Source organism: Prosopis cineraria, unplaced genomic scaffold (assembly GCF_029017545.1).
Source record: "Prosopis cineraria cultivar Desert tree isolate PC_DT_omini unplaced genomic scaffold, ASM2901754v1 PC1, whole genome shotgun sequence".
NCBI classification, from domain to species: Eukaryota; Viridiplantae; Streptophyta; class Magnoliopsida; order Fabales; family Fabaceae; genus Prosopis; species Prosopis cineraria.
In genome coordinates this window covers 49,955,022-49,972,016 of record NW_026555332.1, presented here as the reverse complement: position 1 = coordinate 49,972,016, position 16,995 = coordinate 49,955,022, and the positions used below count along the sequence as shown (strand labels likewise).

The window sequence follows — 16,995 nt, the reverse complement described above, 5'->3', positions numbered from 1 at the left end:
AAATGTTTACATATTTTTTTCAAAATAAAAAGAAAAACTTTTTACCAATTGCGCGATGGCACACAGCAGCATGAAAATCTTTCAACAGGTTTGATCGGGTGGATATGTGAGTATGTATTCATAATTATAGCTGTCTCTGATAAAAAAATAAAATAGAAGAAAACTTAATTTGCTCTAAAAAAATTAATACCGTAAATATTAAAAATTGGCGGTCATTTCATAGAGTAATTTATTGAAATTTGAAATAATGTCGACTCCTCCAGGTTAAGTTTCGTGTTATTTTGGTCCCGAGGCTTCTTTTGAACCCGATGGCATTCTGAAACCCACAGGCTGGACACGAGCCAATGGGCCTTCGAATTCCGCTGGCCTTCGTATGTTCTAGAGATATTGGGCCATTCTAGAACATAAATGGCCCATAAATAACGGAATAAATTTTATCAATGCTTCAACAAGAATTCAATTTCATAAACTTTCATTGCCATAAATTCAATCAATCAAACTCAAGTTGGATTCAAACTAAATTCAATCAATCAAATGCATGTATCTTGGATTCAAATTCAAGTCGAGATAATTGGAATTTGAATATAATTAAAATTTTCATTTTAAAATAAAACTGATATTCCAATAATTAACTGACTAATTAATTAATTAAAATTAATCTCCGAGATTATGGGTCATTGATTTATCTCACTCGTTTAAAGTCCCTAGTTTAGTACAGTGCTTATACCTTCCTTTCAAACAACGTATTTACCTACCGCTCGATAAAATTAAAGGTCAAATAAACAGTACAAGATCATTAACCTAGAAGCTACTAGCTATATGGCTTTGCATGTGCTCAATAAAACATGTTAGTGTCCTTTAAAATGTAAATTTGATTTTCTTAAGATATATTTATTAGTTTATCTTTTATCATAGTAATAAATATATTTAAATAAAGGTTGAATTGGATAAAGATAAATGAAACAGGAATTGAGTGTACATTTTTAAGAAAAATAAATAAGGATAGAAATTAAGCAAAAAAGTGATTAATGCAAGTTACTCTTTTTTCTCCGGGGCCAAAGTTACTCCTAGTTAGAGCCGGTAATTCGTGCTGAGCCCGACGGGCTAGCCCGAATTAGCCCAAAAAATTTCACGGCCGGGCTTTAAAAAAGAGATGTTTTTTTATGTTCGGGCCTATTCGGGTCGGCCCGAATAGGCCCGAATACTCGAATAATTTTTTTATTTTTAAAAATATATAATATATAATAAATATATTTTTAAGTTATTTTCTACTAAAATATCATATATTTGAGTCCTAAACATCATTTAAGTATTAAAAATATATATTTTTTATTTTTTATAAAATAAAATAATTAATTTTAAAGTAAAAAAATTAATTAAAAATAATTTTAAAAATAAAATTCGGGTATTCGGGCCGCCCGAAGCCCGAAGGAATTCAAGCCGGGCTTAGTCATTCAGGCTTTTTAAAAAAAAACTGGCCCGTTCGGGTTCGGGCCTATTCGGGCCCCCGATCCGTTCAAATTCTCAACTCTACTCCTGATTGAATGCAAAACACGCGCTCAGGTTCGGCGAGCTCGTCAGCTGAGTGCGGGAGTGTGGGTCGGTAGGTGGCATGGGAGGGGGCTAAATGACGCCGTTTTAGAGCTAAAATGTTCAAAAATAACAATAGTTTATTGGTTCCTTCCCGTAGATCACAAAGCTACGCAACTTAATTCTACTCAGCAAATAGCATGTATATTTTTATATGGGATAATGAAACTCTTAATCCCTCAAGCTTGTCTCAATTATTAATTTAATTTTTTAAGATTAATTGATGCTCAAAATAATTTGATGTATAAAGAGTTTTGATGATCTCACATGTTCGTGTTTGCTAAATGAGAACAAATTAGCTTTCAAGTGAATTTAATTTTTATTAATATGATCCTTATAATGTGTTTTTTATTTTTTTTATTTTTCAGAGTTTATTCTTTTCTTACCCTAACAATTATATTTTTTTTTCATTAATCTATATAACTGTTATCAATATTTTGTTATTTAAATTAGCAAATTATGCAATCCCTCTTTTAAATAATAAGGACCAAGTAGATAATCAAAATAAACTTAAAGGATTAAATTGATAGAAATTAAATTTAAAAGATTAAATTGACAATTAAGATAAATTTGAGGGACTAAAAGTTATATTATTTCTTTTTAAATTATTTAATTAAAAATTCCCTTCTGCTGATGACCTGCCTCGAGACATTAACATTTTGTCAGATAGTTATAGGTTGAAACTAATATGCAATTCAAACGCTTGAAAGAAATGCAAGAGAGTATGGTTAGTAAAAATGAAAAATATTATAAATTCAAACTAATATGAAATTATATGCGAATTAAGAATATACAATTTTGTTATAAATTCAAACTTCACTGAACTCAGCGTCAGCGTGACTGATTAAATGACTTTATATATCTGAAGTATACAAGTGAAAAAAAAAAACACAAAGAAAGAAAGAATTGTAACTAAATAAGAGGATTAATTATTTTTATATATAAATATAACTAGAGGTTATAACATGTAAATGGGACTTCAGAAATAATACATATATTTTTTTTAAAAATGACAATCGAGTATCTTGTAAGGATGTCGGTGTAAAATCAAGACATTTATATCTAGCTATAGCCTATAAGGACGTTGATGTAAAATAAAGAAATATTTACAACTAAAACTTTAAAATTTAATTTTAAAGGTTTTAAAATGTACAGTATGCAAGAGGTAAATTCATCACGGTCAAATATTAAAAATATAGAAAATTGATATTACAAAACTTAAATTTATTGGTGACAAAGGCACTATATAACAATTGATCTTTAATAATATACGCAATATATTCAAATTATATCCATAATACATAACTTTTAGTAAAAATTCTATTCATTGCAAAGGAGATTATCTTATTCTAAACCATAAATAGTCGAATAATTCTTTACATCTCATTAAAATGCATGAAAAATGTACTATTTAAGTTGTCAAAATAACTTATTAAGGATTGCACACTTTGGGTCTCCCGAAGAGACAAAGATCCCATTGAACCGTAATAAGTGAAAAAACAGTAAGTTAATAACAGTCGGCACTAAAATGTGTGCCTAAATTAACTTAAATTTGGCTTCTGACAAGAGAAATTGACTGTCTGCTGCCAACCTCAAGAGAACGGACCACCAAGTAATTAAAAACAAAAGAAGGAAGAGGAAGAAAGATCCAAGAAATAAATTATAAAACTGGGACCTTAGATAAAGTCTCGGTCAGATGATGGCAATGGCATGCAGTGACCTAACAAAGGCCATATGATAGACGTTCTTTCATCACTCTTCTTGCTTCTTTTTCATTCATGTTCCGGTGAATCAAGATCAGAGACACAGAGAGTCGAGGTATATAGGTCAACTGAGTCAACATTTAATTCTATATTAACTGTCTGTCTATATCTTTACAGTTCGATAAGAAACGAATTCAAGATAGCTAGCAGCACAGGGATTAGATACCACTGATTCAATTTATATTCTCGCAGAAAATGAAGAAGAAGCTACCAACAACTAGTCATGGCTATGTATATATATAAATATAATTAAGGCTGATCGGTGACTTTATACTGTGCCGCTTTGTTCCAGAAGTAGCCCCTCGTCATTCCTGGCGAGGACGAGCCACCCACAGAGAGCTGAGGGCTCTCAGACGATAAGAGTACTCCGCCATGGCCAGCAAACACCTCGCCGCCTGACGCGTCGTTAGTATCTGATGCAGTCGGTGAATCGTTTGGTGCCGAAGACTATCCGCCTGTAAGTTTTTCATTCATTTTTTTTTTCAACCACAAGTTATCGGTCATTCCAAATGATAATATAAAATAGAACATCAACCTTATGCTTATGCATGTTGCTTTTGAAAATTATTTGTCTTCGTTTTTATAATTATACATGGCATTGTCAGAAACCAACCAATAGAATTTTGTAAGGTTAGGAGCCAAAGTACAGTGAATGTATTCTCTTTCAAGCTCTGGAATTGAACAAATAATATATATTTCCGACAACTCTTGTTTACGAGAGGCATCCTTAGTCAACCAAAACATAGGTGACATTTTCTCAGATGATCATTTTTCAACACCAAGACATTATATTTTCAACCATTTGGTTTTTTGTATCCGGACACATGACAACAGCAATCATGATCCTTGTGAACCCATAGCTACCGAAAGAGGAGCTAGTTCAATTCAATTTTTTGACAAGGAGTACAAATTCTACAGATTTGTCAAACCACAACTCGCGCGCGCGCGCGCACATATGGTCCTACGGGTCAGGAAGGGTAGCTTAATTGTGCTAAAGCTTTAATCATTATGATTTTGGATTCCTCGAGCTAGTTTGAACGCCTATAAATGCTATATTGATTGGTTAAATTTAGAAAAAAAATTCAAGAGGGTGCTTGTGTTCTTCGGTGACTTTAAACGAAACCAAATTCACCCATAGAAACAAATAGTTGGTGAACCAAACCTAATGACCCTGAGGCCCTACGTAGAAAAATTATGACATTTAGTATCTGCTGCAAAACCATGCCCAGCTTTTTGGACCCCCCTTTTCTCCCCTTGCTTGTACTTGGTATGTGGGGGGCATCAGTTCTATAGGATTGTCTTAATTAGAATCAAAACACATGTTCACATTAATTGATTTAGACTAATCATAAATGTCATGTCATGAGTTTGGTAAACACAAGACGACATATATAGTATGGTTTGAATATAATGAAATCTGGAGGAACAAATTCAATTAAGTAAACTATTAATTTGGACCAGCCAATTAATTAATTAGGCGGTAAGACCATTTACGCACTAATTGACAGCATACTCAAGTCAAATTCTGCTCCTGCACAGCTGTTTGAAACTTTGAATTTAGATCTACAGGGTTGGTTTGTATTTTTATGTGTCGTTGATCCATAGATCATCTCTCTTAAAAGGCCCCAAATCTATTTCGTTTTTGTGTTTGTTTGAGTAGTTTTTATTATATTTTATGATTTTCTCGTTTATTGACTCATGAATATCGGAATTCTCTCATTTATACAGCAGAAGCGATCCTCACTAATAATTCATGAACATGGGGATTCTCACTCATACTAGAAGGAACCCTTACTAACTTGTTAGCATTGGGACGCGAGAGTTTGTAGTTTGAGGAAATATTCAACAAAGGGAGTTATGGGGAAGGGATTATGAGATGTCTCCAAGTCAAACGGTTACGACCATGACATCATCTGGATATGGGGCTCAGTGTGTATCTCTCGAAGAGGGTTATTTCAGTGAGGGGCCACAAGTACCAATCTGCCTTCGTGTCACGTGTGCATCTATCTAAATAGACCCCCTTATAATGAAGCACAACGAAGCACCATATAATGTGGTTGCGTTTAAATATTATTATTTCGGTGTGTTTCCCTTTCCATTTATGTAATCCTACAGACGAAACCTACAGTAAACAATGATTCCTTTAATTTTGACGAGTTATTTTAACAACGTATAATGTCCCCCAAACTCTAATGTGCGTGATAGGAAAAAAATGATGATCCATGTTTATATGCTATGTAGAACCCGTGTAACAAACCGAAGAGAGTGAGAAATGCATGGAAGGAGCAGTTGGCGAGAGTGGGTTGGCATCCTAACCCAAAGAGCACAACAGATTATTTTTCCTACTCGACCCCATCACGAGATCAGTTTTGGAAAAGTCTGATCGCAGTCATGCATACGGGGGGACCACTAACCAGTAGTACAGTTCACAGCACCATGCACATCATTGGATGTCCACGGATATATATCTCGTACCAGATTCGATATACATTAGTGGTCGATTGGTTAATGAAGTTTTGGCGTGAAAGTGAGTCAAAGGATAGTGCGTACCTGTCGGACAAAACCTTCGAGGGTGGAGAGCTTATTTATGGCCAGGGCCATTTGTCCCATGTAGTTGGCCATATTTGGGGTAGAGCTCAAGGAGTCCGACGTTATGGTTTCCGAGAGAGACTGGTTCAGAGCTTCGAGCCCTTGCGAGAGAGCATCTTCCGCCTCCTGCGTAGATTGCTGCAACCCACAGATCCCCAGTATTTGTTGCTCCGTCAGGGGCTCTATTTGATTCAGAATTATCTATGACATCACCAACACGTACATTCAATCCATTTGTTAATTAACGTACGTGTTTTAGTTAAACTTACACATGTACACACGGATATATTGATTAACTAAATCCCAAGGGAAGAAATGGATGCGGGACGACAACTTTATTCCCATGGACAACGACGGCGAAAGAAGACAAAGAAGATAGAGACCCGTGCCTCTCTCTTTGTCCTCTAAAATTCCGGTTCCAAGTAGAGGAATTAGAGTGAAAGCAATGGCTTTATGGGAATGAAGCCTAACTCTACCCATTCCAGGAAACCACCATCATTCGTTGTATCTTTCGTCATTAAATGAGCACATACTACATTGTTTCCTTGCTAGCCCCCACACACCCACAAAACGGACTCCCATTAATTTGCATGCGATCCTTTTATATATATTATTTCAACTTCATTGCAAGGTGATAAACGAAGAAGTACCTTAATGAGTTCAGAGGGCCTAAATCCGCCCACCCACATGAAGCAACGCTCGGCAGGAGTCTTCCACATGCCGGAAACAAGGTGGAAGACATCAGTTTTAGCCACAATGCTCTTGAGGTTCATAACCTGGTCATAATGTGCCAGGCAATTGCCCACGTATAGCCTCAGCTCGTTCTCCGGAAGGTGCTCTTGAACGGCAGCTCTCAGCTCGCACGCTAGCCTGTGGTGCTCCTCCACCCACCTCCCGTATTCCGCGTCGAACATTGTAGCTTCTGTCCATTTCATTATTATTAATGATATTTTTTACCAATACAGTAAATTCATTGCATTTGTTATATATTTCACACACACACACGAAAAAGAGAGTTTAATTTTAACTAATTAATATATGGTGGTGTGGAAGACCTGGGCTAATGCTACCCATGGCGACAGGAAGGCCTTGCTCTCCTTCCAAAAGTGCACCCGAGCCTCCAAAGAATATGCCCTAAAATACAACACCCGTCACTTGTCAGCGCTCCTCTTGTTGCAGCTTATTACAGCTTAATCTATCAGTCAATGTGGTTTCCATTTATAGCATTACGTGGTTTCCTCCGTGAAAAGTTTTCTTACTTGAGCTCTTGCGCGCTGCAACTCTTGTTCCAGCTGATTCAGCCTGATCCTACTTGACTCTAGCTGCTGCACATATGCCTGAAATCCCCAGAAAATATCATGACAATGAAAACATTAAAACCGTATAAATAAATGGGCATGCCCCGGGTAGCTTTTGAAAGGTCTTGCCTAAAATGAGCGAAACACTACTGAGATGAAATTATTATAATTTTGTGGGGATTTCACCTTTTTCCTAAGCCTGCTTTTCCTGGCTGCCTCTCTATTCTGAGCTAGTCTTCTGAGTGCCTGTGTGCATTACATTTTGTCAAAAGCAACATTCAACATTAATCGTCTCGGAAACATTCTTTTTTCTTTTATGTATACAAAGAACGAATTAAGCCAGCTAGCTAGTAGGAGGCGAAAGGAAATAGGAACCTTAGGATCAGGTGTTTTAGGTCCTTCCTGTTCAGAACTTGAGGTCGTGCCCTTCCGAGTGCTCTCTCGCTGCAATATATATATATATATATATATATGTATGTATGTATAGCACATGCATAGCGAGGGTGAATAGTCGGAAAAATGATAAACATACATGTATCCTATCAGTAAGCTGGTAATCTCGGATTTCAAAGATGCTACCAAACTCTGATGATTCTCGGTTTCTCTATTCGTTTGATAATTTAAATTTATGGGTTAATTATTATATATACAAGTCACCTTGACAGCTTTGGATGATTGATTAGGGGCGGCGGCGACTTCGTTTTGCGAGTGAGACAACTTCATGGAGGGCTCCGATGGTCTCTTGGAACCACTGCTTTGAGGAGAAACTAATTCCATGCTAGCCTATATACGCGCCAGTCACCGAATACAAACAAGCCCACCATAAAATATTTATGTTTCCGTCAGGAATCAAATAATGCAAATGATTAAATATAACTCGGAGGTTCGGATTAGCATACCTTTGACGAAGGCGGGTCTACGTGCATAGGCTGAGACGGGAAAATGTTTAGAGTCGGAGGCCTCATTCCGGATGATGACGAGTTCTCTGCGGAGTCGCGTTTATACGCATACACAAAATTCAGAAACGTAACACGTAAAATTATGAATTATATATACGTACACATCTAAAATAAAGGAGCTTTACTAGTGGCGAGGAAAGGTCCGGGCATACAGAGAGTTAAATAGGAAAAGGTGTTGATGAAGAGAAGAGGAGGTTGAGTGAGAAGGAAAAAGGGAAGGCGAGGGAGGTGTGAGGGAAGAAAGCAAAATCTGGGGAATTGTCATGCAAATGGAGCTCTGCCACCCCCAAACAGAAAAAAAGAAAAAAGTAGGGAGAAGTAAAGCCAGGGGGCAACCATACCCTATTCGATCGTACTCTTTTCAGTACATGTGGAATTAGCGAGGAAATAATCATGACACCCCGTTTTGTTACATGTCATGATCTTTCACCTCTTCGCAACAAAATTAGAAACAAATAAAATCAATGACAAGGAGAGGGGGGGGGAGATTTTTTTTTTTCCTCTTAATTTTTGCTGCTTCTTTTTTTTTTTCGAGACTTGATCAATGTCCTCGCTCCATATCTTCTCTTCTCGTCTTTTCCTCCCTCCCTGCAAAGATCGGGTCAAAGGAAGTACTGCGGCTGCAGATATGAATTTGACGAACATGCTTCCCATGTGAGTCGAATAGCCCATCTCTCTCCGATCAGAAACGAAAAGCTAGATGTAGAAGAAAAGCGTACTCCCCTTTTTTTATAGAAAAACGCAAAGAAATTAGAACCGGAAGAAGAGAAAAGCTCACGTCTTTGGTCTTGAACATTAATGGAGGAAGGTTCAGCTTGTCCGTCGAGATACAAGAGGAGGGCTTGATCCAAGTCGCCCAAATCGTAAGCTCCGGAATCCTTGCTCCTGGCGGCGCCAACACACAAACACAAGCACACAACAATTAAAAAGAGAAGTAAAAGAAAAATAAAAGAGATGAAAGAGGTAGCGGAGATCGTTGCGAAAGTAGAGTGAAGAGGCTCACAGAAAATTGGCGGGGATGGAGGAGGACGGAGAAGATTGCATGATTCCGAAAGAGATTCGGTGGTCTTGAATTTGATGAGGATGGCGATGAAGAAGTGGAGGTGGTGGGAGTGGGAGTGGTTCCATCTGAGTGCCTGTGTGGTTGTTGGTCTTGTTAGCGCTGTACGCCATGGCGAGACTTGGATGAACCTAGAAGCTGCTTTGTCTTTTGCGCTACTAGCTCTCCGAACCCCATTAATGGCGAAACCGCCTTCTGTTTCTTCCACATAAAATCATTTCTCCTTCGTCCACGAAACCACGCCGAGAGAGAGAGAGAGAGAGAGAGAGAGAGTGAGAGAGTCGGTTATGGTCGAAGAGCTAGGTAGAGAGAGAGAGAGCCAGAATAGAAATGAATTAAATTAAATGCGAATTAAGGGGTACAAAAGACAAAGCTTCTTTTTCCTTTCATACCTCTCCACCCCTCTCTCTTAATTCTCTCTCATCTCTGCCAACTAGTATACAGGTTTCAGATGAAGCGGTTCTCTCTCTCTCTCTTCCCCTCTAGAAAACGCAGCGAAGTGTAAGAGAAACTGTCTTTGTTCATTTAGGGGAAAAAACCACTTTAGGCAGAAACAATACCACCCATGTCTTCCTTGTCTAGCCTTCTCTTTTTTTATTGGCCTAAATAACCGAAAAGTCTTTCTCTTTCTTCGACTTTTACTATTGACATTTTCATGCAAGCTTACACGTAGCTCACTCCTCCTTCTTTTTCACCTTCTTTTTCAATTTTTTTTCAAAAAAAAATTTGTTTCAAAGGTAGCTGTATCATACTCCTTCGTTTAAGATATTTTTAAATTTTATTGAATCATATTTCAATAAAATAGTTTATTATTTTTTAAATTAATTTTTTATGTTTATTTTTATTTAATAAAGTGTTTCATTTTAAAATAAATATAAAATAATTTATTTATTAAGGTTACTTTAAAAAAACACATTAATCATATCTTGAAACACTAAAAATATTTTATATTTTTAATATTTAAATCCTTTAAAAAAATGTTTTACACTTTTAGGAGTAATTTTTTATTAGTTTATTAATTAATTTACTAGCAAAAAAAACATTTCTTCCGGAATTTATTATTTGGAGATCCCTTGTCAACTTTGGAGAGTTAACATGTTCGTCCCTTTATGGTTTGGAAAGAGATATTTAATTTCACTCCCCTGTCTTCTTAGTAAAACCCTTTTAGCCAATATGTATAATTTTTTTTAATTGTTAAAATAATGTTATTACGAGTTGAATCTTGCATATCGTTTTCGTTTTTCAGTTTTTCCCGTTATTTTATTTCAAGGACATCATTGTAACTCGTTTTCAATGTATAAAATAATTTGGGTCTTATGGATGGCTTGCCGATGTAAGTTAACTCGGCATAATGGATTGCTGAAAATTCTTCTGTTCAAGCACCATTCCCAACTTCAATAAAATTGACTTTGAGAATTAGATTAGTTAATTACACACAATTACTGTGTGTGTGTGTGTGTGTGTTTTAAAGAATAGTCTCTGACCAGGAATTTGAAGGCACAACGCAAATGTTACGAGTTCAGGTTATTCACTCCACGCGTGAAAATGGCGTTCGTGGCCCCTTATAATCCTTCAACTGTCTCAACTTCCAAGCAATAATGTATATCAGGTAATAAAAAAATATTTTAAAAGAATAACATGATTATCGTCTAAATGAACCGATTTAATTAATCAATTTGGAGAATATATAACATTGACTGGGGCCATCATTTGCTGTGTAAATGTCATCAAGTATTGTTTTTGGCAAATGGGGAGCATTCACTATTAAATAATGTTAAATTCTAAATCAATCCCAAAGTCATTATAAAAAATAGACACACCTCACAAAAGTCAATGCCTTCATGAAATTATTATGCCATACGTTTTTCATTTGCCCCGAACAGTCTAGCTTGAACCTTGTCTTAATATAGAGTACATGTTTTAACGCACGCCTGTCTAGTCTCTTCAAAAAAATAAATCTAGTCAATTTTAAATTAATTTTTTTTATTAATAACAATCCCCATTATTTTAAACACAATAATTTTAACAATGAAATCTTTAAAAAATAACGTTATCGCTTTGTGAATTTAAGTAATTAATTAACGCGGGGCCATCATCGTGGTCGTGTAAAACATCCGAGTAAGGTTTGCAAAATGTTTGTGATCTATTTCAACGTCTCATGATTGTAAATAAATTCAATTTAAAACAGAGTTCAGCAAAATAATAGTACATGTAAAAATTTATTTCCTGGAATATAAATAGTTAATTTTGATAGAACTTAATTCGTTCTTGGTAATCCACAATTAATTGTGTCGATACATTTGATCATGGCTTTTTGAAAAAAAAAAAAAAAACCCCAGAGCCGGAGTGCAAACAACCAACAAAGACACGTGTACAGGTCATCTTGCATAAATTTGTTAACCTCTCGCCATTCATATATTGTTTAATAAACAGGGATTTTTTTTAACAGTAGTGAATACAGTAGTGAATACAGAATTTAAAAGTGAAGGAGAAAACATGCACGACAGTGTGTGTTGATAAGTCTACATATGTATATATGGAATAAATGGTATTCTCTCTATTTATAAAAATATTTTTTAAAAAATTAAATATTAAAAAATATAAAATATTTTTAATTTTTTTAAATGTAATCATTATTTATTTAAGTATCCTGTTGATAATGACTTTATATTTATTATAAAATATTTAATAAAAATAAAATTAATTAATAAATAAGTAATTATTTTATTGAGATAAAATTTAATTAAAAATATTTTATATTTTTAAATAGAAGAGCATTACATGATGTTATATTTTATTGTTAAAGCCGTTACTTAACACTCGGGACTGCGGAATCGTCAACCCTCAAACAATTTCTAATAGTTGTCAAGGTAGCTTGTATGCACAATGCAACCGTCCACGTGTCACATTTCTGCCCAGTGTGGGACCGTTTAAATTTTGTATGTGATGATATCAACGGCTGTGATCAGCGGACCTGAAAACTCGCTTGGAAACATCCCAGGGTCCACTGACATCCCTATCGCTGCTTTGTTTTTGCCATATTTTAACGGCCAGCGTTCAACCACTCCATTTTTTCTATCACTTGCCTCTTTGTTTTTTGTTTTTAACGCAGCTCACTTGCCATTTTTTTTTTAATTCCCACATACGTGTAACAACGAGAACAAATAATACTCTCCGCTAATAAGAATTAGTGCTTGGTGATTTAATTTTAAGCAAAAGGTTTAATTTCATGCGCCAATTGCAAGGGAGAGAGATGGGAAGAGCCTGCTATAATTTATAGTCTTACTTAGGGGTGTTTACGGGACTTGATTAGGATACTTCCGTCCCGTGTCCCATCCAAAAAAAAAAATCAAAACTAAATTTTAGTCCTACATCTCGTTCTATTCTAAAAGTCATCTCGTCCTGTTAAAAGTCGGGATGAAATTGAGACAAGATCGGGACATTCTGCCGTCCCTATAAATAAGATAATATTAAAAAAAGATCTGAATAATAATATTCATTAAAATTTTAAATTATTTGATTTATTAAGTTTAAAATCAAAACAATACAAGTACATAAATCACAATAATTTAAAATCAATGATTGAATTATATTAATCATAACTACACATTATAATAGCAAATATAAGTGATCTTTATGCTATAAGAGTAGTAACAACAGGCGATAATATCAAATTATTATTTTTCTACTTTAGTGGAGATATACTAAACTAATTACTTTTCTAAAAATAAAGCAAGAAATATGTTATAAATAAAAGTTATTAAATATATAAATATAAGAATAAATTATATTAATATAATTAATAAATCATAAAGAAAGATATCACCATATTTATTCCATGTTATTAAAATTATCAATATAAAAACTTTAATTTTAAATAAGAATTGCAAGTATTGAAATTATAACTGATATAACTAAGATAAGTATAAATTATATTAATATAATTAATATATTTAAAATAAAAAATAATATATATAATATTCGGGACGGGACGGGACGGGACGTTCTAATGGTAATTCCCTTTCCTGTTTCGTCTCGTAAAGTCCCGTCCTGATTATTTTTGAATCGAAATAATACTAGTCCTGATATGATCGGGACGATACCGAATCAATCGGGACGGATCTAAACTAAATATCCTTAATCTTACCCAGGTAGAGACTTTTACGAGCCAGGGAATTGATTGAACGTTGCTACTGCAGCTTCTTGACTTCTTGTGGGCCGCCATATAAGCACGTGTATGTGATAGAATATCGATCATCCAATTCCATTTTTCAAAACCTGGCTATCACGAGAAATTTCTCTAGGTCTTATTTCACGTCTATGGCTGAAATTAATCTTAACTTATTCTGTCTCCTTAATTATTTTTTCATGGCTATAGCCAGCCAAATTTCTCCTTACTTTCTCCTTCATCACCGTCTCATTCTCTTTTTGCATTATCGCCTGCGATTTTATTTTAGAGCCGATGCCTCATGATGGATTATACAAGCTGTTTTTTAGCAGAATATTTTAATACGAGCTTATAGCCTGTAGCGATAACATTGTTTTCGTTAGTCAACAGAAAATGACATATTTAAGAAAGTCTATCCATTCGACGGATGAGATCTCATGTGAAGCTGAACAGTAACCTTCATATACAGTGATATATTCATGTTAATTTTGATATAATTCTAGTTTAAGTGAATCATCCTGACTAATAAGGGACTCCATGCATGTTACTTCACCAACCCCTTCTTTGTCTTTTCTACCACAAATACCATCAAAATTAGGTGCTAAGGCCCCGAAATCTCAATGAGTTTTAGAAAATAACAGAGATTTTGGGGATTTTCGATTGTTGGGGTTGACAGAATCAACAAGATTTCCCAATGAATTTCGAGCAGTAAAGCCAAGCTTTCAGGCCAAATGGAGATCTCTCTCTTAAACTTAATTATTGCATGTTTCATATATGAGAAAATAGTTTTTTAAAAAAGTATAAATATATTTTAAAAAATGAGATAAGTGTATTTTTTTTTCCATTTTTCTTCTAGCATCTTCTTTCTTTGATAAAATATGTTTCTTCTTTCTACCAACTAAACATTGCATTAAGGATTTCGAATGCATAAACGAGGAGACATGAATGCGGGTTTGGATAAATTAAATTTTCTACGATTGTCGGTATTCCATCAATATATTTCATGTTTACAACCTTAAAGTTCAATATAATGTTTAAATATAAAAAGAGTAAACTATCTTATTGCATAGTTACGTTATTTAATTATTCAAGACCCTTACATTTCATATCAACGTAATATAATTGCTTACGATTCATCTGGTTGAATTAAATAAAAATCAATTTTCCAATAAGTGATAAATAAATGCAAATGCAAATTTAAAGACGGCTTATTTATTACAAATATTTTTGCAGTACTTATGAAACTAAAATATAATTAAATTGGTTAAACTGTCATTATCGGGAGAGTTCATCTTTTAAATAACACAATAGTCTCATGGCGTCAGAGTTCATTCCAGTGAAACCACGTGGCAAAACCTTTTTTTCTTCTCTCAAATGAAAGGAGACGAATTTATCAAACATGCTATAAAATACTGGGGGGGGGGGGCATCAGCGGTACAAAATGGATTAGGTGTATCAACAGAGCATTAATAAAGAAGTTAAAAGGTGAAAATAATAATAAAAAATTGGCCTTTTTAAGCCGATTCGACTTTCGAGCAAGGACTTCACCAACTTCCTCATCGCCTAATTAAGCAGGTATTTCTGATATGAAAGTGACAGACTTGCCAAATCAACAAAACCCAAAATGTTCACATATTTCCCATGACTGTTCGTGAGATAATTGAAACCAGGATTGAACGCATGTGTGTGTGTGTGTTGTTAGTCAAAATGTTCATTGGTCGATAAGAGAAACCCAACATGGTTGTTTTAGATTGCTACCTGTTAATCTGATTTTTGACACACAACACACGCATGTATAAAAATAAAATAGTACAGTGAACTTTTTATTTGACCAAACTCATGTACGTGTGTGATTTTGATACTACATCCTATCCCGTGCAAAACCTTGAAATATAACGTGCGTTGGTTTTCTTCAAAATATTCGTTAGCTCAATTTTATCGGATGTGTAGCCTTTTTCATAGATAATTAATCATACTTCACCATCACAATTATCGTTATTATTATTTGATTTATGCGGAGTTAGTCAAATACTCAGGTACAGATTTAGTTGTTAACACCACCTTCAACATTTTTAAATTAAGGTTGCTGAGTTCCACTTGTTTTCGACAGATTTATTAATTAGCAGTTGGGATTCTTTCTTCTCCCTGTTGTAATATTATATTCGTTCAAGATAAATTAGGTCACCCAATCTCATCCGTCATCTCAATGTAAAGAGTAAATATTTAGAACTTTTTTTTTTAACAAATTTATGCGCTTTCCCCTGACAGTATGATTCTGTATGAAATCATATCAATCATCAATCAACCTCCTAATTTAACTTTTTATGTGTGTGACCGTAGACATCGACTCGACCAGTCGACCGTGTGTGCGTGCGTGCGTGTGTGCGCTGCTACGTGAAGTTGAATGAACCAAAACTGAATCCAAACAATGGATAGTTATAATTTATGAGCAGACGTCGAGATTTCGGTTGTTTAACAATTAAATGCAATGTTCTTATTGATTATCTGCATGACTAATCCCCCCTAGCTCGCACTGACCGTCGGTACACGCACACACACGCCATGATCAAATTCAATGTATCCAACTTACTTGTATTAAAAGCGTAAGCATTGGTATTTCTTTCTTTTTTCCCATTTTTTGTTGTCCTGCCAGTTGACGTGACCCATCATCAATTAATAATTTTGTCTGATTTTGATTAAAAAGAATACAAACTCAGGTCAACTATATGATCAAAGTGTGAGCCTTATCAATTTCAATACTTGGAAACACGGATCACTTGGTCGATAGACTATATGGTTCCAAGAAGATCAGGTGGCCGTACGAGGGGCTTCTCGTTGATTAATCCAACGGTAATTTCCGCATAATATTCTTGCAATTTTTCGTGACACTTTGTGTAATTTTCATACCTGTATCATACAAACTTTTGATCATACGCTCAGTGATGAGTTATTAGAATAGAAAGCCTGCAGGTAATTTTGATCTCTTCCTTGAATAGCGTAACCAGTTTCATGTGATGCTTTTGTGGGCAAAAAAATAATACTCTCTCATCACTCAACAGAATCGGATCAGTCAGTGGTTTTGTGAATCAATAATAATGCCAATTGGAGGCATGTATATGGACGATGTAAGTTTCCTTCTAATGAGGCAGGTCAAGGATCCCCACATACAAGTCAATGCCAATGATGAATTATCAGAACTTAACAACTGTGTGCATATGTATTCCAAGAACTGGGGCAGACGAGAGGACAAGAATATACCTTAACCAAGCCAGCTAAAACTTGTTGGCAGGAGGTAATTGGACCTATAGACTTGGGTTGGTGCAAATTCATAACGGGCACTCAGATAGTGTTTCTGGAGTCGGGGCCAGCTCTTTCAAATCTTAATTAATTTCATCCTTCTGATTATGTGTGCAGACAAAGACGGGGTGAATAATTAGGAACGTAGGTGGTTATATCTACTGTGAACGTTCCTGGAAAAATACCAGCAATAATGGGCGTGATAATGTTGCATGTTGGGGTTGGGAATAGTGCATAATGGAAGGCCTGTTGGGTTAAGAACTTGGTAAAA

General features: G+C 35.1%; 1 protein-coding gene across 1 annotated transcript; it reads right to left on the bottom strand.

Moving 5' to 3' along the window:
• Nucleotides 1-3,411: 3,411 nt before the first annotated feature.
• Nucleotides 3,412-9,755, bottom strand: LOC129322550 (bZIP transcription factor TGA10). Its single transcript, XM_054968854.1, has 11 exons — nt 9,203-9,755; nt 8,978-9,084; nt 8,140-8,225; nt 7,898-8,023; nt 7,616-7,684; nt 7,427-7,486; nt 7,202-7,279; nt 6,998-7,076; nt 6,593-6,864; nt 5,904-6,143; nt 3,412-3,808 (listed from the first exon to the last, which is right to left on the bottom strand). The coding sequence occupies exons 1-11, from the start codon at nt 9,370-9,372 to the stop codon at nt 3,659-3,661; spliced, it is 1,437 nt and encodes a 478-aa protein (XP_054824829.1). The 5' UTR covers nt 9,373-9,755; the 3' UTR covers nt 3,412-3,658.
• Nucleotides 9,756-16,995: the final 7,240 nt, after the last annotated feature.

What these genes read in the sequence shown, in the direction of transcription:
- LOC129322550 (XM_054968854.1), bottom strand. Translation starts at nt 9,372, where the DNA reads ATGGCGTACAGCGCTAACAAGACCAACAACCACACAGGCACTCAGATG. An exon ending in TCCATCCCCGCCAATTTTCT is followed by an intron (nt 9,085 to 9,202) that starts GTGAGCCTCTTC and finishes TGGCGCCGCCAG; the next exon opens with GAGCAAGGATTCCGGAGCTT. An exon ending in CATGGGTAGCATTAGCCCAG is followed by an intron (nt 6,865 to 6,997) that starts GTCTTCCACACC and finishes TGAAATGGACAG; the next exon opens with AAGCTACAATGTTCGACGCG.